At 50.1% G+C, this 24,999-nt stretch overlaps 1 protein-coding gene across 1 annotated transcript in view; it reads right to left on the bottom strand.

Annotated features, from left to right (window-relative positions):
• LOC106598122 (xylosyl- and glucuronyltransferase LARGE1) overlaps window positions 1-24,999 on the bottom strand; it is a 175,360-nt gene that overhangs the window by 33,430 nt on the left and 116,931 nt on the right. Inside the window, exons 7-10 of the mRNA XM_082977243.1 lie at window positions 20,571-20,675; window positions 18,346-18,458; window positions 13,667-13,792; window positions 11,550-11,705 (exon numbers count right to left, since the gene is read on the bottom strand). Of these exons, the coding sequence (XP_082833369.1) occupies window positions 11,550-11,705; window positions 13,667-13,792; window positions 18,346-18,458; window positions 20,571-20,675 (500 nt within the window). The remainder of the gene's footprint in view (window positions 1-11,549; window positions 11,706-13,666; window positions 13,793-18,345; window positions 18,459-20,570; window positions 20,676-24,999) is intronic.

The following is a 24,999-nucleotide window of genomic DNA, read 5'->3' as shown; positions in this document are numbered from 1 at the left end:
AGCTGGACTGGGAGGGATACAGGGAACTAGACATGGAGCTGGGAGGGATACAGGGAACTAGACATGGAGCTGGACTGGGAGGGATACAGGGAACTAGACATGGAGCTGGACTGGGAGGGATACAGGGAACTAGACATGGAGCTGGACTGGGAGGGATACAGGGAACTAGACATGGAGCTGGACTGGGAGGGATACAGGGAACTAGACATGGAGCTGGACTGGGAGGGATACAGGGAACTAGACATGGAGCTGGACTGGGAGGGATACAGGGAACTAGACATGGAGCTGGGAGGAATACAGGGAACTAGACATGGAGCTGGGAGGGATACAGGGAACTAGACATGGAGCTGGGAGGGATACAGGGAACTAGACATGGAGCTGGACTGGGAGGGATACAGGGAACTAGACATGGAGCTGGACTGGGAGGGATACAGGGAACTAGACATGGAGCTGGACTGGGAGGGATACAGGGAACTAGACATGGAGATGGACTGGGAGGGATACAGGGAACTAGACATGGAGCTGGACTGGGAGGGATACAGGGTACTAGACATGGAGCTGGACTGGGAGGGATACAGGGAACTAGACATGGAGCTGGACTGGGAGGGATACAGGGAACTAGACATGGAGCTGGACTGGGAGGGATACAGGGAACTAGACATGGACCTGGACTGGGAGGGATACAGGGTACTAGACATGGAGCTGGACTGGGAGGGATACAGGGAACTAGACATGGAGCTGGACTGGGAGGGATACAGGGAACTGGACATGGAGCTGGGGGGGATACAGGGAACTAGACATGGAGCTGGGAGGGATACAGGGAACTGGACATGGAGCTGGACTGGGAGGGATACAGGGAACTAGACATGGAGCTGGACTGGGAGGGATACAGGGAACTAGACATGGAGCTGGACTGGGAGGGATACAGGTAACTAGACATGGAGCTGGACTGGGAGGAATACAGGGAACTAGACATGGAGCTGGACTGGGAGGGATACAGGGAACTAGACATGGAGCTGGACTGGGAGGGATACAGGGAACTAGACATGGAGCTGGACTGGGAGGGATACAGGGAACTAGACATGGAGCTGGACTGGGAGGGATACAGGGAACTAGACATGGACCTGGACTGGGAGGGATACAGGGTACTAGACATGGAGCTGGACTGGGAGGGATACAGGGAACTAGACATGGAGCTGGACTGGGAGGGATACAGGGAACTAGACATGGAGCTGGGAGGGATACAGGGAACTAGACATGGAGCTGGGAGGGATACAGGGAACTAGACATGGAGCTGGACTGGGAGGGATACAGGGAACTAGACATGGAGCTGGACTGGGAGGGATACAGGGAACTAGACATGGAGCTGGGGGGGATACAGGGAACTAGACATGGAGCTGGACTGGGAGGGATACAGGGAACTAGACATGGAGCTGGGAGGGATACAGGGAACTAGACATGGAGCTGGACTGGGAGGGATACAGGGAACTAGACATGGAGCTGGACTGGGAGGGATACAGGGAATTAGACATGGAGCTGGACTGGGAGGGATACAGGGAACTAGACATGGAGCTGGGAGGGATACAGGGAACTAGACATGGAGCTGGACTGGGAGGGATACAGGGAACTAGACATGGAGCTGGACTGGGAGGGATACAGGGAACTAGACATGGAGCTGGACTGGGAGGGATACAGGGAACTAGACATGGAGCTGGACTGGGAGGGATACAGGGAACTAGACATGGAGCTGGACTGGGAGGGATACAGGGTACTAGACATGGAGCTGGACTGGGAGGGATACAGGGAACTAGACATGGAGCTGGACTGGGAGGGATACAGGGAACTAGACATGGAGATGGACTGGGAGGGATACAGGGAACTAGACATGGAGCTGGACTGGGAGGGATACAGGGTACTAGACATGGAGCTGGACTGGGAGGGATACAGGGAACTAGACATGGAGCTGGACTGGGAGGGATACAGGGAACTAGACATGGAGCTGGACTGGGAGGGATACAGGGAACTAGACATGGACCTGGACTGGGAGGGATACAGGGTACTAGACATGGAGCTGGACTGGGAGGGATACAGGGAACTAGACATGGAGCTGGACTGGGAGGGATACAGGGAACTGGACATGGAGCTGGGGGGGATACAGGGAACTAGACATGGAGCTGGGAGGGATACAGGGAACTGGACATGGAGCTGGACTGGGAGGGATACAGGGAACTAGACATGGAGCTGGACTGGGAGGGATACAGGGAACTAGACATGGAGCTGGACTGGGAGGGATACAGGTAACTAGACATGGAGCTGGACTGGGAGGAATACAGGGAACTAGACATGGAGCTGGACTGGGAGGGATACAGGGAACTAGACATGGAGCTGGACTGGGAGGGATACAGGGAACTAGACATGGAGCTGGACTGGGAGGGATACAGGGAACTAGACATGGAGCTGGACTGGGAGGGATACAGGGAACTAGACATGGACCTGGACTGGGAGGGATACAGGGTACTAGACATGGAGCTGGACTGGGAGGGATACAGGGAACTAGACATGGAGCTGGACTGGGAGGGATACAGGGAACTAGACATGGAGCTGGGAGGGATACAGGGAACTAGACATGGAGCTGGGAGGGATACAGGGAACTAGACATGGAGCTGGACTGGGAGGGATACAGGGAACTAGACATGGAGCTGGACTGGGAGGGATACAGGGAACTAGACATGGAGCTGGGGGGGATACAGGGAACTAGACATGGAGCTGGACTGGGAGGGATACAGGGAACTAGACATGGAGCTGGGAGGGATACAGGGAACTAGACATGGAGCTGGACTGGGAGGGATACAGGGAACTAGACATGGAGCTGGACTGGGAGGGATACAGGGAATTAGACATGGAGCTGGACTGGGAGGGATACAGGGAACTAGACATGGAGCTGGGAGGGATACAGGGAACTAGACATGGAGCTGGACTGGGAGGGATACAGGGAACTAGACATGGAGCTGGACTGGGAGGGATACAGGGAACTAGACATGGAGCTGGACTGGGAGGGATACAGGGAACTAGACATGGAGCTGGACTGGGAGGGATACAGGGAACTAGACATGGAGCTGGACTGGGAGGGATACAGGGAACTAGACATGGAGCAGGACTGGGAGGGATACAGGGAACTAGACATGGAGCTGGACTGGGAGGGATACAGGGAACTAGACATGGAGCTGGGAGGGATACAGGGAACTAGACATGGAGCTGGGAGGGATACAGGGAACTAGACATGGAGCTGGACTGGGAGGGATACAGGGAACTAGACATGGAGCTGGACTGGGAGGGATACAGGGAACTAGACATGGAGCTGGACTGGGAGGGATACAGGGAACTAGACATGGAGCTGGACTGGGAGGGATACAGGGAACTAGACATGGAGCTGGACTGGGAGGGATACAGGGAACTAGACATGGAGCTGGACTGGGAGGGATACAGGGAACTAGACATGGAGCTGGACTGGGAGGGATACAGGGAACTAGACATGGAGCTGGACTGGGAGGGATACAGGGAACTAGACATGGAGCTGGGAGGGATACAGGGAACTAGACATGGAGCTGGACTGGGAGGGATACAGGGTACTAGACATGGAGCTGGACTGGGAGGGATACAGGGAACAAGACATGGAGCTGGATTTGGAGGGATACAGGGAACTAGACATGGAGCTGGACTGGGAGGGATACAGGGAACTAGACATGGAGCTGGACTGGGAGGGATACAGGGAACTGGACACTGAGCTGGACTGGGAGGGATACAGGGAACTAGACATGGAGCTGGGGGGGATACAGGGAACTAGACATGGAGCTGGACTGGGAGGGATACAGGGAACTAGACATGGAGCTGGACTGGGAGGGATACAGGGAACTAGACATGGAGCTGGACTGGGAGGGATACAGGGAACTAGACATGGAGCTGGACTGGGAGGGATACAGGGAACTAGACATGGAGCTGGACTGGGAGGGATACAGGGAACTAGACATGGAGCTGGACTGGGAGGGATACAGGGAACTAGACATGGAGCTGGACTGGGAGGAATACAGGGAACTAGACATGGAGCTGGACTGGGAGGGATACAGGGAACTAGACATGGAGCTGGGAGGGATACAGGGAACTAGACATGGAGCTGGACTGGGAGGGATACAGGGAACTAGACATGGAGCAGGACTGGGAGGGATACAGGGAACTAGACATGGAGCTGGACTGGGAGGGATACAGGGAACTAGACATGGAGCTGGACTGGGAGGAATACAGGGAACTAGACATGGAGCAGGACTGGGAGGGATACAGGGAACTAGACATGGAGCTGGACTGGGAGGGATACAGGGAACTAGACATGGAGCTGGACTGGGAGGGATACAGGGAACTAGACATGGAGCTGGACTGGGAGGGATACAGGGAACTAGACATGGAGCTGGGAGGGATACAGGGAACTAGACATGGAGCTGGACTGGGAGGGATACAGGGAACTAGACATGGAGCTGGACTGGGAGGGATACAGGGAACTAGACATGGAGCTGGACTGGGAGGGATACAGGGAACTAGACATGGAGCTGGACTGGGAGGGATACAGGGAACTAGACATGGAGCTGGACTGGGAGGGATACAGGGAACTAGACATGGAGCTGGGAGGGATACAGGGAACTAGACATGGAGCTGGACTGGGAGGGATACAGGGAACTAGACATGGAGCTGGGAGGGATACAGGGAACTAGACATGGAGCTGGACTGGGAGGGATACAGGGAACTAGACATGGAGCTGGACTGGGAGGGATACAGGGAACTAGACATGGAGCTGGACTGGGAGGGATACAGGGAACTAGACATGGAGCTGGGAGGGATACAGGGAACTAGACATGGAGCTGGGAGGGATACAGGGAACTAGACATGGAGCTGGACTGGGAGGGATACAGGTAACTAGACATGGAGATGGACTGGGAGGGATACAGGGAACTAGACATGGAGCTGGACTGGGAGGGATACAGGGAACTAGACATGGAGCTGGACTGGGAGGGATACAGGGAACTAGACATGGAGATGGACTGGGAGGGATACAGGGAACTAGACATGGAGCTGGACTGGGAGGGATACAGGGTACTAGACATGGAGCTGGACTGGGAGGGATACAGGGAACTAGACATGGAGCTGGACTGGGAGGGATACAGGGAACTAGACATGGAGCTGGACTGGGAGGGATACAGGGAACTAGACATGGAGCTGGACTGGGAGGGATACAGGGAACTAGACATGGAGCTGGACTGGGAGGGATACAGGGAACTAGACATGGAGCTGGGAGGGATACAGGGAACTAGACATGGAGCTGGACTGGGAGGGATACAGGGAACTAGACATGGAGCTGGACTGGGAGGGATACAGGGAACTAGACATGGACCTGGACTGGGAGGGATACAGGGTACTAGACATGGAGCTGGACTGGGAGGGATACAGGGAACTAGACATGGAGCTGGACTGGGAGGGATACAGGGAACTAGACATGGAGCTGGGAGGGATACAGGGAACTAGACATGGAGCTGGGAGGGATACAGGGAACTAGACATGGAGCTGGACTGGGAGGGATACAGGGAACTAGACATGGAGCTGGACTGGGAGGGATACAGGGAACTAGACATGGAGCTGGACTGGGAGGGATACAGGGAACTAGACATGGAGCAGGACTGGGAGGGATACAGGGAACTAGACATGGAGCTGGACTGGGAGGGATACAGGGAACTAGACATGGAGCTGGGAGGGATACAGGGAACTAGACATGGAGCTGGGAGGGATACAGGGAACTAGACATGGAGCTGGACTGGGAGGGATACAGGGAACTAGACATGGAGCTGGACTGGGAGGGATACAGGGAACTAGACATGGAGCTGGGAGGGATACAGGGAACTAGACATGGAGCTGGACTGGGAGGGATACAGGGAACTAGACATGGAGCTGGACTGGGAGGGATACAGGGAACTAGACATGGAGCTGGACTGGGAGGGATACAGGGAACTAGACATGGAGCTGGACTGGGAGGGATACAGGGAACTAGACATGGAGCTGGACTGGGAGGGATACAGGGAACTAGACATGGAGCTGGGAGGGATACAGGGAACTAGACATGGAGCTGGACTGGGAGGGATACAGGGTACTAGACATGGAGCTGGACTGGGAGGGATACAGGGAACAAGACATGGAGCTGGATTTGGAGGGATACAGGGAACTAGACATGGAGCTGGACTGGGAGGGATACAGGGAACTAGACATGGAGCTGGACTGGGAGGGATACAGGGAACTGGACACTGAGCTGGACTGGGAGGGATACAGGGAACTAGACATGGAGCTGGGGGGGATACAGGGAACTAGACATGGAGCTGGACTGGGAGGGATACAGGGAACTAGACATGGAGCTGGACTGGGAGGGATACAGGGAACTAGACATGGAGCTGGACTGGGAGGGATACAGGGAACTAGACATGGAGCTGGACTGGGAGGGATACAGGGAACTAGACATGGAGCTGGACTGGGAGGGATACAGGGAACTAGACATGGAGCTGGACTGGGAGGGATACAGGGAACTAGACATGGAGCTGGACTGGGAGGAATACAGGGAACTAGACATGGAGCTGGACTGGGAGGGATACAGGGAACTAGACATGGAGCTGGGAGGGATACAGGGAACTAGACATGGAGCTGGACTGGGAGGGATACAGGGAACTAGACATGGAGCAGGACTGGGAGGGATACAGGGAACTAGACATGGAGCTGGACTGGGAGGGATACAGGGAACTAGACATGGAGCTGGACTGGGAGGAATACAGGGAACTAGACATGGAGCAGGACTGGGAGGGATACAGGGAACTAGACATGGAGCTGGACTGGGAGGGATACAGGGAACTAGACATGGAGCTGGACTGGGAGGGATACAGGGAACTAGACATGGAGCTGGACTGGGAGGGATACAGGGAACTAGACATGGAGCTGGGAGGGATACAGGGAACTAGACATGGAGCTGGACTGGGAGGGATACAGGGAACTAGACATGGAGCTGGACTGGGAGGGATACAGGGAACTAGACATGGAGCTGGACTGGGAGGGATACAGGGAACTAGACATGGAGCTGGACTGGGAGGGATACAGGGAACTAGACATGGAGCTGGACTGGGAGGGATACAGGGAACTAGACATGGAGCTGGGAGGGATACAGGGAACTAGACATGGAGCTGGACTGGGAGGGATACAGGGAACTAGACATGGAGCTGGGAGGGATACAGGGAACTAGACATGGAGCTGGACTGGGAGGGATACAGGGAACTAGACATGGAGCTGGACTGGGAGGGATACAGGGAACTAGACATGGAGCTGGACTGGGAGGGATACAGGGAACTAGACATGGAGCTGGGAGGGATACAGGGAACTAGACATGGAGCTGGGAGGGATACAGGGAACTAGACATGGAGCTGGACTGGGAGGGATACAGGTAACTAGACATGGAGATGGACTGGGAGGGATACAGGGAACTAGACATGGAGCTGGACTGGGAGGGATACAGGGAACTAGACATGGAGCTGGACTGGGAGGGATACAGGGAACTAGACATGGAGATGGACTGGGAGGGATACAGGGAACTAGACATGGAGCTGGACTGGGAGGGATACAGGGTACTAGACATGGAGCTGGACTGGGAGGGATACAGGGAACTAGACATGGAGCTGGACTGGGAGGGATACAGGGAACTAGACATGGAGCTGGACTGGGAGGGATACAGGGAACTAGACATGGAGCTGGACTGGGAGGGATACAGGGAACTAGACATGGAGCTGGACTGGGAGGGATACAGGGAACTAGACATGGAGCTGGGAGGGATACAGGGAACTAGACATGGAGCTGGACTGGGAGGGATACAGGGAACTAGACATGGAGCTGGACTGGGAGGGATACAGGGAACTAGACATGGACCTGGACTGGGAGGGATACAGGGTACTAGACATGGAGCTGGACTGGGAGGGATACAGGGAACTAGACATGGAGCTGGACTGGGAGGGATACAGGGAACTAGACATGGAGCTGGGAGGGATACAGGGAACTAGACATGGAGCTGGGAGGGATACAGGGAACTAGACATGGAGCTGGACTGGGAGGGATACAGGGAACTAGACATGGAGCTGGACTGGGAGGGATACAGGGAACTAGACATGGAGCTGGACTGGGAGGGATACAGGGAACTAGACATGGAGCTGGACTGGGAGGGATACAGGGAACTAGACATGGAGCTGGACTGGGAGGGATACAGGGAACTAGACATGGAGCTGGACTGGGAGGGATACAGGGGACTAGACATGGAGCTGGGAGGGATACAGGGAACTAGACATGGAGCTGGACTGGGAGGGATACAGGGAACTAGACATGGAGCTGGACTGGGAGGGATACAGGTAACTAGACATGGAGCTGGACTGGGAGGAATACAGGGAACTAGACATGGAGCTGGACTGGGAGGGATACAGGGAACTAGACATGGAGCTGGACTGGGAGGGATACAGGGAACTAGACATGGAGCTGGACTGGGAGGGATACAGGGAACTAGACATGGAGCTGGGAGGGATACAGGGAACTAGACATGGAGCTGGACTGGGAGGGATACAGGGAACTAGACATGGAGCTGGGAGGGATACAGGGAACTAGACATGGAGCTGGGCTGGGAGGGATACAGGGAACTAGACATGGAGCTGGACTGGGAGGGATACAGGGAACTAGACATGGAGCAGGACTGGGAGGGATACAGGGAACTAGACATGGAGCTGGACTGGGAGGGATACAGGGAACTAGACATGGAGCTGGACTGGGAGGAATACAGGGAACTAGACATGGAGCTGGGAGGGATACAGGGAACTAGACATGGAGCTGGACTGGGAGGGATACAGGGAACTAGACATGGAGCAGGACTGGGAGGGATACAGGGAACTAGACATGGAGCTGGACTGGGAGGGATACAGGGAACTAGACATGGAGCTGGACTGGGAGGAATACAGGGAACTAGACATGGAGCAGGACTGGGAGGGATACAGGGAACTAGACATGGAGCTGGACTGGGAGGGATACAGGGAACTAGACATGGAGCTGGACTGGGAGGGATACAGGGAACTAGACATGGAGCTGGACTGGGAGGGATACAGGGAACTAGACATGGTCTGACAGTGAAGTGGACAAACTCGTTATTCATGTCCCGAAATAAATGATCTCATTACAATATAATTTAATAGAAAGTTAGAAGAAATAGATAAGAGCTTTCTCACATTGAAAGGACAATACCTCTCTATTTGTGGAAAAATCACCCTGATTTAACTCTTCAGTCACAGCTACCTATTTGCTTATGGCCCTGCCTACACCTAACAACTTGTTTTCCTTTAAATTATATGATCCAAAAATATTCTATTTTATTTGGAATGGCAAGCCAGACAAAGTTAAACTGCCATATTTATATAGATCAGTACGGGTGGATCTACATTATCAGTGCTGTATTTAAACTGACTCTAGGTCAGTATTGGTGGACCTACATTCTCAGTGCTGTATTTAAACTGACTCTAGGTCAGTATTGGTGGATCTACATTATCAGTGCTGTATTTAAACTGATTCTAGATCAGTATTGGTGGATCTACATTCTCAGTGCTGTATTTAAACTGATTCTAGGTCAGTATTGGTGGACCTACATTCTCAGTGCTGTATTTAAACTGACTCTAGGTCAGTATTGGTGGACCTACATTCTCAGTGCTGTATTTAAACTGACTCTAGGTCAGTATTGGTGGATCTAGATTCTCAGTGCTGTATTTAAACTGACTCTAGATCAGTATTGGTGGATCTACATTCTCAGTGCTGTATTTAAACTGACTCTAGGTCAGTATTGGTGGACCTACATTCTCAGTGCTGTATTTAAACTGACTCTAGGTCAGTATTGGTGGACCTACATTCTCAGTGCTGTATTTAAACTGACTCTAGGTCAGTATTGGTGGACCTACATTCTCAGTGCTGTATTTAAACTGACTCTAGGTCAGTATTGGTGGACCTACATTCTCAGTGCTGTATTTAAACTGACTCTAGGTCAGTATTGGTGGATCTACATTCTCAGTGCTGTATTTAAACTGACTCTAGATCAGTATTGGTGGACCTACATTCTCAGTGCTGTATTTAAACTGACTCTAGATCAGTATTGGTGGACCTACATTCTCAGTGCTGTATTTAAACTGACTCAGTATTGGTGGACCTACATTCTCAGTGCTGTATTTAAACTGACTCTAGGTCAGTATTGGTGGACCTACATTGTCAGTGCTGTATTTAAACTGACTCTAGGTCAGTATTGGTGGATCTACATTATCAGTGCTGTATTTAAACTGACTGTAGGTCAGTATTGGTGGACCTACATTCTCAGTGCTGTATTTAAACTGATTCTAGATCAGTATTGGTGGATCTACATTCTCAGTGCTGTATTTAAACTGACTCAGTATTGGTGGATCTACATTCTCAGTGCTGTATTTAAACTGACTCTAGGTCAGTATTGGTGGATCTACATTCTCAGTGCTGTATTTAAACTGACTCAGTATTGGTGGATCTACATTCTCAGTGCTGTATTTAAACTGACTCTAGGTCAGTATTGGTGGACCTACATTCTCAGTGCTGTATTTAAACTGACTCTAGGTCATAATTGGTGGATCTACATTCTCAGTGCTGTATTTAAACTGACTCTAGGTCAGTATTGGTGGACCTACATTCTCAGTGCTGTATTTAAACTGACTCTAGGTCAGTATTGGTGGATCTACATTCTCAGTGCTGTATTTAAACTGACTCTAGGTCAGTATTGGTGGACCTACATTCTCAGTGCTGTATTTAAACTGACTCTAGGTCAGTATTGGTGGATCTACATTCTCAGTGCTGTATTTAAACTGACTCTAGATCAGTATTGGTGGACCTACATTCTCAGTGCTGTATTTAAACTGACTCTAGGTCAGTATTGGTGGACCTACATTCTCAGTGCTGTATTTAAACTGACTCTAGATCAGTATTGGTGGATCTACATTCTCAGTGCTGTATTTAAACTGACTCTAGGTCAGTATTGGTGGACCTACATTCTCAGTGCTGTATTTAAACTGACTCTAGGTCAGTATTGGTGGATCTACATTCTCAGTGCTGTATTTAAACTGACTCTAGGTCAGTATTGGTGGATCTACATTCTCAGTGCTGTATTTAAACTGACTCTAGGTCAGTATTGGTGGACCTACATTCTCAGTGCTGTATTTAAACTGACTCAGTATTGGTGGATCTACATTCTCAGTGCTGTATTTAAACTGACTCAGTATTGGTGGACCTACATTCTCAGTGCTGTATTTAAACTGACTCTAGGTCAGTATTGGTGGACCTACATTCTCAGTGCTGTATTTAAACTGACTCTAGGTCAGTATTGGTGGATCTACATTCTCAGTGCTGTATTTAAACTGACTCTAGATCAGTATAGTTCCACATACGTTTTCGCTGTTGTGGTCTGTCTCGCTGGGGCAGCCGAAGAGTTCTCGTCTCAGGAGGTTTCCATCGTACTCCAGGAAGGTTAAGTAGAGATTCCTGAAGAATTCTACATGCTTGTTCTTCACTCTCAGCTTCTTAGGAGAGTTCCAATGGATCACCTGTAGGGGAGGAAGGGGGGAGAGAAGGAGGGAGGGAGGAAGAGAGAGAGAGAGAGAGAGAGAGGGAGGAAGAGAGAGAGAAAGAGAGGCGTAGAGAGAGATGGTTAGATAGAGGTTCCTGAAGAATTCTACATGCTTGTTCTTCACTCTCAGCTTCTTAGGAGAGTTCCAGTGGATCACCTGTAGGGGAGGAAGGGGGGAGAGAAGGAGGGAGGGAGGAAGAGAGAGAGAGAGAGAGAGAGAGAGAGGGAGGAAGAGAGAGAGAAAGAGAGGCATAGAGAGAGATGGTTAGATAGAGGTTCCTGAAGAATTCTACATGCTTGTTCTTCACTCTCAGCTTCTTAGGAGAGTTCCAGTGGATCACCTGTAGGGGAGGAAGGGGGGAGAGAGGGAGGGAGGAGGAGAGAGAGAGAGAGAGAGAGAGAGAGAGGGAGGAAGAGAGAGAGAAAGAAAGAGAGGCATAGAGTGAGATGGTTAGATAGAGGTTCCTGAAAGGTGCTAAGTGTCTGTTCTTCACAAAACGTTCCAATGGATCACTTGTAGTGGGGGAGAGAGGGAGGGAGACAGAGAGACAGAGATGACAGGCCAGTCAGAGAGACAGAGATGACAGGACAGTCAGAGAGACAGAGAGAGATGACAGGCCAGTCAGAGAGACAGAGAGAGATGACAGGCCAGTCAGAGAGACAGAGAGAGATGACAAGCCAGTCAGAGAGACAGATGACAGGCCAGTCAGAGAGACAGAGATGACAGGACAGTCAGAATCAGAGAGAGATGACAAGCCAGTCAGAGAGACAGAGAGATGACAGGCCAGTCAGAGAGACAGAGAGAGATGACAAGCCAGTCAGAGAGACAGATGACAGGCCAGTCAGAATCAGAGAGAGATGACAGGCCAGTCAGAGAGACAGAGAGATGACAGGCCAGTCAGAGAGACAGAGAGAGATGACAGGCCAATCAGAGAGACAGAGAGAGATGACAGGCCAGTCAGAGAGACAGAGAGATGACAGGCCAGTCAGAGAGACAGAGAGAGATGACAAGCCAGTCAGAGAGACAGAGAGATGACAGGCCAGTCAGAGAGACAGAGAGATGACAGGCCAGTCAGAGAGACAGAGAGAGATGACAGGCCAGTCAGAGAGACAGAGAGAGATGACAGGCCAGTCAGAGAGACAGAGAGAGATGACAAGCCAGTCAGAGAGACAGATGACAGGCCAGTCAGAATCAGAGAGATGACAGGCCAGTCAGAGAGACAGAGATGACAGGCCAGTCAGAGAGACAGAGAGAGATGACAGGCCAGTCAGAGAGACAGAGAGAGATGACAGGCCAGTCAGAGAGACAGAGAGAGATGACAGGCCAGTCAGAGAGACAGAGAGATGACAAGCCAGTCAGAGAGACAGAGAGAGATGACAAGCCAGTCAGAGAGACAGAGAGAGATGACAGGCCAGTCAGAGAGACAGAGAGAGATGACAGGCCAGTCAGAGAGACAGAGAGAGATGACAGGACAGTCAGAGAGACAGAGAGATGACAGGCCAGTCAGAGAGACAGAGAGAGATGACAGGCCAGTCAGAGAGACAGAGAGAGATGACAGGCCAGTCAGAGAGACAGAGAGAGATGACAGGCCAGTCAGAGAGACAGAGAGAGATGACAGGCCAGTCAGAGAGACAGAGAGAGATGACAGGCCAGTCAGAGAGACAGAGAGAGATGACAGGCCAGTCAGAGAGACAGAGAGATGACAGGCCAGTCAGAGAGACAGAGAGATGACAGGCCAGTCAGAGAGACAGAGAGATGACAGGCCAGTCAGAGAGATGACAGGCCAGTCAGAGAGAGTAGAAGCATCTGGAAGGAGCAGGGGGCATTACTCTGCTGTCACACACACACACACACACGCACACACACACACACACACACAGAGGACAAAGAGGGTGTATGGAAACAGCTGCTATCGGTGTGTGAGATGCTCAACTCACCTTGAGGTCTGAAACATCTTTGTAGCACTTCTCAGAGCGGGTGTGGTCTGACAGCTGAACGTTCCAGAAGCAGGGCAGCTGGTGAACCAGGAAGGGGTTCTGTTTGATCACAGCGTTGAAGATGTCCTGCAGACACACACACACAACCTTACAGACCAGACCTTAGTGTAGATAACAGATAGAGAGATCTTACAGATCAGACCTTAGTGTAGATAACAGATAGAGAGATCTTACAGATCAGACCTTAGTGTAGATAACAGATAGAGACCAGACCTTACAGACCAGACCTTAGTGTAGATAACAGATAGAGACCAGACCTTACAGATCAGACCTTAGTGTAGATAACAGATAGAGAGACCAGACCTTACAGATCAGACCTTAGTGTAGATAACAGATAGAGACCAGACCTTACAGACCAGACCTTAGTGTAGATAACAGATAGAGACCAGACCTTACAGATCAGACCTTAGTGTAGATAACAGATAGAGACCAGACCTTACAGATCAGACCTTAGTGTAGATAACAGATAGAGACCTGACCTTACAGATCAGACCTTAGTGTAGATAACAGATAGAGAGACCAGACCTTACAGATCAGACCTTAGTGTAGATAACAGATAGAGACCAGACCTTACAGACCAGACCTTAGTGTAGATAACAGATAGAGACCAGACCTTACAGATCAGACCTTAGTGTAGATAACAGATAGAGACCAGACCTTACAGATCAGACCTTAGTGTAGATAACAGATAGAGACCTGACCTTACAGATCAGACCTTAGTGTAGATAACAGATAGAGACCAGACCTTACAGACCAGACCTTAGTGTAGATAACAGATAGAGACCTGACCTTACAGATCAGACCTTAGTGTAGATAACAGATAGAGAGACCAGACCTTACAGACCAGACCTTAGTGTAGATAACAGATACAGAGACTAGACCTTACAGATCAGACCTTAGTGTAGATAACAGATACAGAGACCAGACTTTACAGATCAGACCTTAGTGTAGATAACAGATAGAGACCAGACCTTACAGATCAGACCTTACTGCAGATTACATAGACAGGGGGGGACCTGATCCTAGATCATAATGAATCAGATCAAACTCTTCTCCATAGGTGAAACAGACACTGTCTTGGTACTGTTGTAGAAATTCATACTGATAGAGACTTTGTCATTTCTTCAAACAATCATCTTTATTAATTAATTATCGATTAATTATGAGACTAGTCAACCCAACACTCTTGACTGTTGGGCCGAGCAGCCAAACCTGATAATGTAAACCAGAGATCTTATATAGGACGTCTAAAAAATGCTTAGTCATGGCTGGTTCCACCCCTCCCATGCTGATCGGGGGGTTTCCATCAGTCTCATCTCTATCTCCAGTCTCATCTCTGTCTCCAGTCTCCTCTTGTCTCATCTCTATCTCCAGTCTCATCTCTATCTCCAGTCTCCTCTTGTCTCCAGTCTCCTCTTGTCTCATCTCTATCTCCAGTCTCATCTCTGTCTCCAGTCTCATATCTGTCTCCAGTCTCATCTCTATCTCCAGTCTCCTCTTGTCTCCAGTCTCCTCTTGTCTCATCTCTATCTCCAGTCTCCTCTTGTCTCCAGTCTCCTCTTGTCTCATCTCTATCTCCAGTCTCATCTCTGTCTCCAGTCTCATATCTGTCTCCAGTCTCATCTCTATCTCCAGTCTCCTCTTGTCTCCAGTCTCCTCTTGTCTCATCTCTATCTCCAGTCTCCTCTTGTCTCCAGTCTCCTCTTGTCTCATCTCTATCTCCAGTCTCATCTCTGTCTCCAGTCTCATATCTGTCTCCAGTCTCATCTCTGTCTCCAGTCTCATCTCTGTCTCCAGTCTCATCTCATCTCTGTCTCCAGTCTCATCTCTGTCTCCAGTCTCATCTTGTCTCCAGTCTCATCTCTGTCTCCAGTCTCATCTCTATCTCCAGTCTCATCTCTGTCCCCAGTCTCATCTCTGTCCCCAGTCTCATCTCTGTCCCCAGTCTCATCTCTGTCTCCAGTCTCCTCTCTGTCCCCAGTCTCATCTCTATCTCCAGTCTCCTCTTGTCTCATCTCTGTCTCCAGTCTCATCTCTGTCTCCAGTCTCATCTCTGTCTCCAGTCTCATCTCTGTCTCCAGTCTCATCTCTGTCTCCAGTCTCATCTCTGTCTCCAGTCTCATCTCATCTCTGTCTCCAGTCTCATCTCTGTCTCCAGTCTCATCTTGTCTCCAGTCTCATCTTGTCTCCAGTCTCATCTTGTCTCCAGTCTCATCTCTGTCTCCAGTCTCCTCTTGTCTCATCTCTATCTCCAGTCTCATCTCTATCTCCAGTCTCATCTCTGTCTCCAGTCTCATCTCTATCTCCAGTCTCATCTCTGTCTCCAGTCTCATCTCTATCTCCAGTCTCATCTCTATCTCCAGTCTCATCTCTGTCTCCAGTCTCATCTCTGTCTCCAGTCTCATCTCTGTCTCCAGTCTCATCTCTGTCTCCAGTCTCATCTCTGTCTCCAGTCTCATCTCTATCTCCAGTCTCCTCTTGTCTCCAGTCTCATCTTGTCTCCAGTCTCCAGTCTCATCTCTGTCCCCAGTCTCATCTCTGTCTCCAGTCTCATCTCAGTCTCCAGTCTCATCTCAGTCTCCAGTCTCATCTCTATCTCCAGTCTCATCTCTATCTCCAGTCTCATCTCTGTCCCCAGTCTCATCTCAGTCTCCAGTCTCATCTCAGTCTCCAGTCTCATCTCAGTCTCCAGTCTCATCTCTATCTCCAGTCTCATCTCTATCTCCAGTCTCATCTCTGTCTCCAGTCTCATCTCTGTCTCCAGTCTCATCTCATCTCTGTCTCCAGTCTCATCTCTATCTCCAGTCTCATCTCTATCTCCAGTCTCATCTCTGTCTCCAGTCTCATCTCCATCTCCAGTCTCATCTCTATCTCCAGTCTCATCTCTGTCTCCAGTCTCATCTCTGTCTCCAGTCTCATCTCATCTCTGTCTCCAGTCTCATCTCCATCTCCAGTCTCATCTCTGTCTCCAGTCTCATCTCTGTCTCCAGTCTCATCTCATCTCTGTCTCCAGTCTCATCTCTATCTCCAGTCTCATCTCTGTCTCCAGTCTCATCTCTGTCTCCAGTCTCATCTCTGTCTCCAGTCTCATCTCATCTCTATCTCCAGTCTCATCTCTATCTCCAGTCTCATCTCTGTCTCCAGTCTCATCTCTGTCTCCAGTCTCATCTCCATCTCTGTCTCCAGTCTCATCTCCATCTCCAGTCTCATCTCTGTCTCCAGTCTCATCTCCATCTCCAGTCTCATCTCTGTCTCCAGTCTCATCTCCATCTCCAGTCTCATCTCTATCTCCAGTCTCCTCTTGTCTCCAGTCTCATCTCATCTCCATCTCCAGTCTCATCTCTATCTCCAGTCTCCTCTTGTCTCCAGTCTCATCTCTATCTCCAGTCTCATCTCCATCTCCAGTCTCATCTCTATCTCCAGTCTCACACCACATCTCGCCTACGGAAGGCCGGCTGTAGGTCTTTATCACCAAGTCATTGTCAGCTCAAGCCATCTCTAGCAAAACACAATTTTCCTCTGACCGTATCCCCAGACTAACTGCCTGGAAGCTAGAGTGGAAAGCATCCCTTTACAGACACACAGCATTAATATAACAGATGTTTCTTACTATTAGTTAAGTATTCATTATTAACCATTAATATCAAATAAAATCAGGTAAATGTTGTAATTGTTCTATCACAGTACCTGTTATGTTATCAGCATGGCTATATCTGTACGATTATATCTCTCATGTTAGAACAATCCTCAACTACAATAGCTGCTGCCACACTCTTCAAGGGCTTTCTTTAATACAAGCTCTAACAGAGACAGTATTTGACCAGGTTTTCTCTGACTGAGATCTTGCTGGTTCAGAGACAGTATTTGACCAGGTTTTCTCTGACTGAGATCTTGCTGGTTCAGAGACAGTATTTGACCAGGTTTTCTCTGACTGAGATCTTGCTGTTACAGAGACAGTATTTGACCAGGTTTTCTCTGACTGAGATCTTGCTGGTTCAGAGACAGTATTTGACCAGGTTTTCTCTGACTGAGATCTTGCTGGTTCAGAGACAGTATTTGACCAGGTTTTCTCTGACTGAGATCTTGCTGGTTCAGAGACAGTATTTGACCAGGTTTTCTCTGACTGAGATCTTGCTGGTTCAGAGACAGTCTATATTCTCCTAATAGGAGACATTATAAAGCTTGTTGTTTTCCTCATAATGAACGGCGTGGTAAAGAGGAGTTAACAGCTGATTGGAGAGTTGAACGGAACACTAAAACACTTCTAGAATCTTCACAAATTCCAAACTACAATAAATTCCAGAACTTTATTTAGTGAACATTTTAATGACAACATGGTAAACGTGCCGGTCATTTATATAAGCTTGAAGGAACTCTTAAATAAAATCCTTGGTGTTTCATTACCATAAAATACTGACGTCTGAAGTGTAATAATCCAGCCATTTTAATGGTGAACTTCAAGTAGTTCAATACACAGGTGTGTTTATGATTCTCTCTCTGTGTGTGTGTGTGTGTGTGTGTGTGTGTGTGTGTGTGTGTGTGTGTGTGTGTGTGTGTGTGTGTGTGTGTGTGTGTGTGTGTGTGTGTGTGGTGTGTGTGTGTGTGTGTGTGTGTGTTACCTGGTCAGCCAGTGATGTAGACAACATGCTCATCAGTTCTCTCTCTGCTGTCAGTCTCCACATCTGTTCCCATCGCAGCTTCCTCAGTCGGTCCAGAAGCAGCAAGATCACACCTGGAACAGAGGTCACATGACTTAACAGTCCCCCAATCAGCAGCAAGATCACACCTGGAACAGAGGTCACATGACTTAACAGTCCCCCAATCAGCAGCAAGATCACACCTGGAACAGAGGTCACATGACTTAACAGTCCCCCAATCAGCAGCAAGATCACACCTGGAACAGAGGTCACATGACTTAACAGTCCCCCAATCAGCAGCAAGATCACACCTGGAACAGAGGTCACATGACTTAACAGTCCCCCAATCAGCAGCAAGATCACACCTGGAACAGAGGTCACATGACTTAACAGTCCCCCAATCAGCAGCAAGATCACACCTGGAACAGAGGTCACATGACTTAACAGTCCCCCAATCAGCAGCAAGATCACACCTGGAACAGAGGTCACATGACTTAACAGTCCCCCAATCAGCAGCAAGATCACACCTGGAACAGAGGTCACATGACTTAACAGTCCCCAATCAGCAGCAAGATCACACCTGGAACAGAGGTCACATGACTTAACAGTCCCCCAATCAGCAGCAAGATCACACCTGGAACAGAGGTCACATGACTTAACAGTCCCCCAATCAGCAGCAAGATCACACCTGGAACAGAGGTCACATGACTTAACAGTCCCCAATCAGCAGCAAGATCACACCTGGAACAGAGGTCACATGACTTAACAGTCCCCCAATCAGCAGCAAGATCACACCTGGAACAGAGGTCACATGACTTAACAGTCCCCCAATCAGCAGCAAGATCACACCTGGAACAGAGGTCACATGACTTAACAGTCCCCCAATCAGCAGCAAGATCACACCTGGAACAGAGGTCACATGACTTAACAGTCCCCCAATCAGCAGCAAGATCACACCTGGAACAGAGGTCACATGACTTAACAGTCCCCAATCAGCAGGTTAGACATTACCTGAGTCAACAGGTAATCTGAATCAACAGTCATGTCTAACTGTGAGGTAGCAGAGAGAACAGTCTATGACTTGGGTGGCTGGAGTCTTTGACAATTTTTTGGGCCTTCCTCTGACACCGCCTGGTATAGAGGTCCTGGATGGCAGGAAGCTTGGCCACAGTGATGTACTGGGCCGTCCACACTACCCTCTGTAGTGCCTTGCTGTCGGAGGCCGAGCAGTTGCCATACCAGGCGGTGTTGCAACCGGTCAGGATGCTCTCGATGGTGCAGCTGTAGAACTTTTTGAGGATCTGAGGACCCATGCCAAATCTTTTCAGCTTTCATTTCAAACAGAGAGGAAGTGATCGCAACCACACCGTCGCTGCAACATATTTTCATCGCATCACTTCCTGTGAACACAACGGAAACTTCTTCAGAGATGAAAGAGCCTCTGTAGCCTGACCATCTGTTGAAGACGCCATTACAGCCAAATGCGTTCATTTGCTGCTCTGCCTTTCTCTGGGGCTGAGATCCCAAATGGCACCCTTTTCCCTATGGGCCCTGGTCAAAAGTAGTGCACTACATAGGGAATATTGGGCGATAGAATGCCAATTGAGACCCAGCCTAACTCTAGAAGATCAGCAGGGTGGAGAGAGAGATGGTTTGTTTGTTCCAATTCAAGACATGATTCATTCTGTCTCTGTCCCCAAGAAGAGAGGAGCCAGTTTGTTCCAGTCCAAGACATGATTCATTCTGTCTCTGTCCCCAAGAAGAGAGGAGACAATTTGTTCCAGTCCAAGACATGATTCATTCTGTCTCTGTCCCCAAGAAGAGAGGAGACAGTTTGTTCCAGTCCAAGACATGATTCATTCTGTCTCTGTCCCCAAGAAGAGAGGAGACAGTTTGTTCCAGTCCAATATATTATTCATTCTGTCTCTGTCCCCAAGAAGAGAGGAGCCAGTTTGTTCCAGTCCAAGACATGATTCATTCTGTCTCTCACCAAGAAGAGAGGAGACTGAAGTAAATACTTCTGTTATTGGTGAGAAACTCACAGGCAGCTCAGGGACAATAAAGTTAGTCATTATCATTTTGATTGGGAATAAAGTTTGTACTCATAGAAAGTGTTGACAACATATGTCTCAAAGGGAAGAAATTACCTTTTATTTCATATAGTAAATCCACTGACTGTCCCCACTTTCTGTGTGTGCGTGTCTCACCTGTATTGAAGCCCCTCTCCAGGGCGGGCCAGGGCCGATGATTTTTCCACAGGTTCCCCAGGTACCAGTCACTCTGGTTCTCCACCAGACCTAGAACCTGCTGACCTAGAACACAGAACACAAACAGAACACTCAGGTTACTAAGGTTCCCCAGGCACCAGTCACTCTGGTTCTCCACCAGACCACTAGAACCTGGAAAAGAGAGACACACAGAACACTCAGGTTACTACCAAGGGCTGCTCTATAGAAGAGAAATATCTCATTATCATAATTACCCACCAGAGGGTGCTGTGGAGTCAGCTGTCAAACAACACTCAGGTTACTACCAAGGCTGCTCTATAGAAGATAAATATCTCATTATCATAATTACCCACCAGAGGGTGCTGTGGAGTCAGCTGTCAAACAACACTCAGGTTACTACCAAGGCTGCTCTATAGAAGATAAATATCTCATTATCATAATTACCCACCAGGGGGTGCTGTGGAGTCAGCTGTCAAACAACACTCAGGTTACTACCAAGGCTGCTCTATAGAAGAGAAATATCTCATTATCATAATTACCCACCAGAGGGTGCTGTGGAGTCAGCTGTCAAACAACACTCAGGTTACTACCAAGGCTGCTCTATAGAAGATAAATATCTCATTATCATAATTACCCACCAGGGGGTGCTGTGGAGTCAGCTGTCAAACAACACTCAGGTTACTACCAAGGGCTGCTCGATAGATGTGAGAACATAACAAACAATGCTGCACCATAGAGTAGTGTTGGCTCGTTATAACACTCACCCACCAGAGGGCGATGTGGAGTCAGCTGCTCAACAAGCTTTTTAGTAGAGCCCGTCCACTGAAGTTGAATCAATTGCAAGAAATAAAGAGAAATGAATGGTGCCTTTTCAGCAAGACAATCTGCTCACATTGAGTTAAAACTGATGGAGTAGATGAAGGTAAGAACACAGAGAGAGAGAGAAACAAGGGAGAGGTGGAACATCTAGTCATGAAAGAGAGGAGGGGTCACAGAGCACAGGAGCTCAGGGACGACTGGAGGGTGAGGTGTCATCTCAGAGGAGTGGAGAGGGAGCTGTCATCTCAGAGGAGGGGAGAGGGAGCTGTCATCTCAGAGGAGAGGAGAGGGAGCTATCATCTCAGAGGAGTGGAGAGGGAGCTATCATCTCAGAGGAGAGGGAGCTGTCATCTCAGAGGAGAGGGAGCTATCATCTCAGAGGAGTGGAGAGGGAGCTATCATCTCAGAGGAGTGGAGAGGGAGCTGTCATCTCAGAGGAGAGGAGAGGGAGCTATCATCTCAGAGGAGTGGAGAGGGAGCTATCATCTCAGAGGAGAGGGAGCTATCATCTCAGAGGAGAGGGAGCTATCATCTCAGAGGAGAGGGAGCTATCATCTCAGAGGAGAGGGAGCTATCATCTCAGAGGAGAGGGAGCTATCATCTCAGAGGAGAGGGAGCTATCATCTCAGAGGAGAAGGAGCTATCATCTCAGAGGAGAGGAGAGGGAGCTATCATCTCAGAGGAGAGGGAGCTGTCATCTCAGAGGAGAGGAGAGGGAGCTATCATCTCAGAGGAGGGGAGAGAGAGCTATCATCTCAGAGGAGAGGAGAGGGAGCTATCATCTCAGAGGAGAGGAGAGGGAGCTATCATCTCAGAGGAGAAGGAGCTATCATCTCAGAGGAGAGGGAGCTATCATCTCAGAGGAGAGGGAGCTATCATCTCAGAGGAGGGGAGAGAGAGCTATCATCTCAGAGGAGAGGAGAGGGAGCTATCATCTCAGAGGAGAGGAGAGAGAGCTATCATCTCAGAGGAGAGGGAGCTATCATCTCAGAGGAGAGGGAGCTATCATCTCAGAGGAGAGGGAGCTATCATCTCAGAGGAGAGGGAGCTATCATCTCAGAGGAGAGGGAGCTATCATCTCAGAGGAGAGGAGAGGGAGCTATCATCTCAGAGGAGAGGGAGCTGTCATCTCAGAGGAGAGGAGAGGGAGCTATCATCTCAGAGGAGGGGAGAGAGAGCTATCATCTCAGAGGAGAGGAGAGGGAGCTATCATCTCAGAGGAGAGGAGAGGGAGCTATCATCTCAGAGGAGAAGGAGCTATCATCTCAGAGGAGAGGGAGCTATCATCTGAGAGGAGAGGGAGCTATCATCTCAGAGGAGTGGAGAGGGAGCTATCATCTCAGAGGAGAGGAGAGGGAGCTATCATCTCAGAGGAGAGGGAGCTATCATCTCAGAGGAGAGGGAGCTATCATCTCAGAGGAGAGGGAGCTATCATCTCAGAGGAGGGGAGAGGGAGCTATCATCTCAGAGGAGAGGGAGCTATCATCTCAGAGGAGAGGAGAGGGAGCTATCATCTCAGAGGAGAGGGAGCTATCATCTCAGAGGAGAGGAGAGGGAGCTATCATCTCAGAGGAGAGGGAGCTATCATCTCAGAGGAGAGGAGAGGGAGCTATCATCTCAGAGGAGTGGAGAGAGAGCTATCATCTCAGAGGAGAGGGAGCTGTCATCTCAGAGGAGAGGGAGGGAGCTGTCATCTCAGAGGAGAGGGAGCTGTCATCTCAGAGGAGTGGAGAGGGAGCTATCATCTCAGAGGAGTGGAGAGGGAGCTATCATCTCAGAGGAGAGGAGAGGGAGCTATCATCTCAGAGGAGAGGGAGCTATCATCTCAGAGGAGAGGAGAGGGAGCTATCATCTCAGAGGAGTGGAGAGAGAGCTATCATCTCAGAGGAGAGGGAGCTATCATCTCAGAGGAGGGGAGAGGGAGCTATCATCTCAGAGGAGAGGGAGCTATCATCTCAGAGGAGAGGAGAGGGAGCTATCATCTCAGAGGAGAGGGAGCTATCATCTCAGAGGAGAGGAGAGGGAGCTATCATCTCAGAGGAGTGGAGAGAGAGCTATCATCTCAGAGGAGAGGGAGCTATCATCTCAGAGGAGGGGAGAGGGAGCTATCATCTCAGAGGAGAGGGAGCTATCATCTCAGAGGAGAGGAGAGGGAGCTATCATCTCAGAGGAGAGGAGAGGGAGCTATCATCTCAGAGGAGAGGAGAGGGAGCTATCATCTCAGAGAAGAGGAGAGGGAGCTATCATCTCAGAGGAGTGGAGAGGGAGCTATCATCTCAGAGGAGTGGAGAGGGAGCTATCATCTCAGAGGAGAGGAGAGGGAGCTATCATCTCAGAGGAGAGGGAGCTATCATCTCAGAGGAGAGGAGAGGGAGCTATCATCTCAGAGGAGGGGAGAGGGAGCTATCATCTCAGAGGAGGGGAGAGGGAGCTATCATCTCAGAGGAGAGGAGAGGGAGCTATCATCTCAGAGGAGAGGAGAGGGAGCTATCATCTCAGAGGAGTGGAGAGGGAGCTATCATCTCAGAGGAGAGGAGAGAGAGCTATCATCTCAGAGGAGAGGGAGCTATCATCTCAGAGGAGAGGGAGCTATCATCTCAGAGGAGAGGGAGCTATCATCTCAGAGGAGAGGGAGCTATCATCTCAGAGGAGTGGAGAGGGAGCTATCATCTCAGAGGAGAGGAGAGGGAGGTATCATCTCAGAGGAGTGGAGAGGGAGCTATCATCTCAGAGGAGTGGAGAGGGAGCTATCATCTCAGAGGAGAGGAGAGAGAGCTATCATCTCAGAGGAGAGGGAGCTATCATCTCAGAGGAGAGGGAGCTATCATCTCAGAGGAGAGGAGAGGGAGCTATCATCTCAGAGGAGAGGAGAGGGAGGTATCATCTCAGAGGAGTGGAGAGGGAGCTATCATCTCAGAGGAGTGGAGAGGGAGCTATCATCTCAGAGGAGAGGGAGCTATCATCTCAGAGGAGAGGAGAGGGAGCTATCATCTCAGAGGAGGGGAGAGGGAGCTATCATCTCAGAGGAGAGGAGAGAGAGCTATCATCTCAGAGGAGAGGGAGCTATCATCTCAGAGGAGAGGAGAGGGAGCTATCATCTCAGAGGAGGGGAGAGGGAGCTATCATCTCAGAGGAGAGGAGAGAGAGCTATCATCTCAGAGGAGAGGGAGCTATCATCTCAGAGGAGAGGGAGCTATCATCTCAGAGGAGTGGAGAGGGAGCTATCATCTCAGAGGAGTGGAGAGGGAGCTATCATCTCAGAGGAGAGGGAGCTATCATCTCAGAGGAGAGGAGAGGGAGCTATCATCTCAGAGGAGGGGAGAGGGAGCTATCATCTCAGAGGAGGGGAGAGGGAGCTATCATCTCAGAGGAGAGGAGAGGGAGCTATCATCTCAGAGGAGAGGAGAGAGAGCTATCATCTCAGAGGAGTGGAGAGGGAGCTATCATCTCAGAGGAGAGGAGAGGGAGCTATCATCTCAGAGGAGAGGGAGCTGTCATCTCAGAGGAGAGGGAGCTATCATCTCAGAGGAGGGGAGAGGGAGCTATCATCTCAGAGGAGAGGAGAGAGAGCTATCATCTCAGAGGAGAG

The sequence above is a fragment of the Salmo salar genome, chromosome 07 (assembly GCF_965601325.2).
Source record: "Salmo salar chromosome 07, fSalSal1, whole genome shotgun sequence".
NCBI classification, from domain to species: domain Eukaryota; kingdom Metazoa; phylum Chordata; class Actinopteri; order Salmoniformes; family Salmonidae; genus Salmo; species Salmo salar.
The sequence above is the reverse complement of the archived record's forward strand: the minus strand, read 5'-3'. Positions and strand labels throughout refer to the sequence as shown.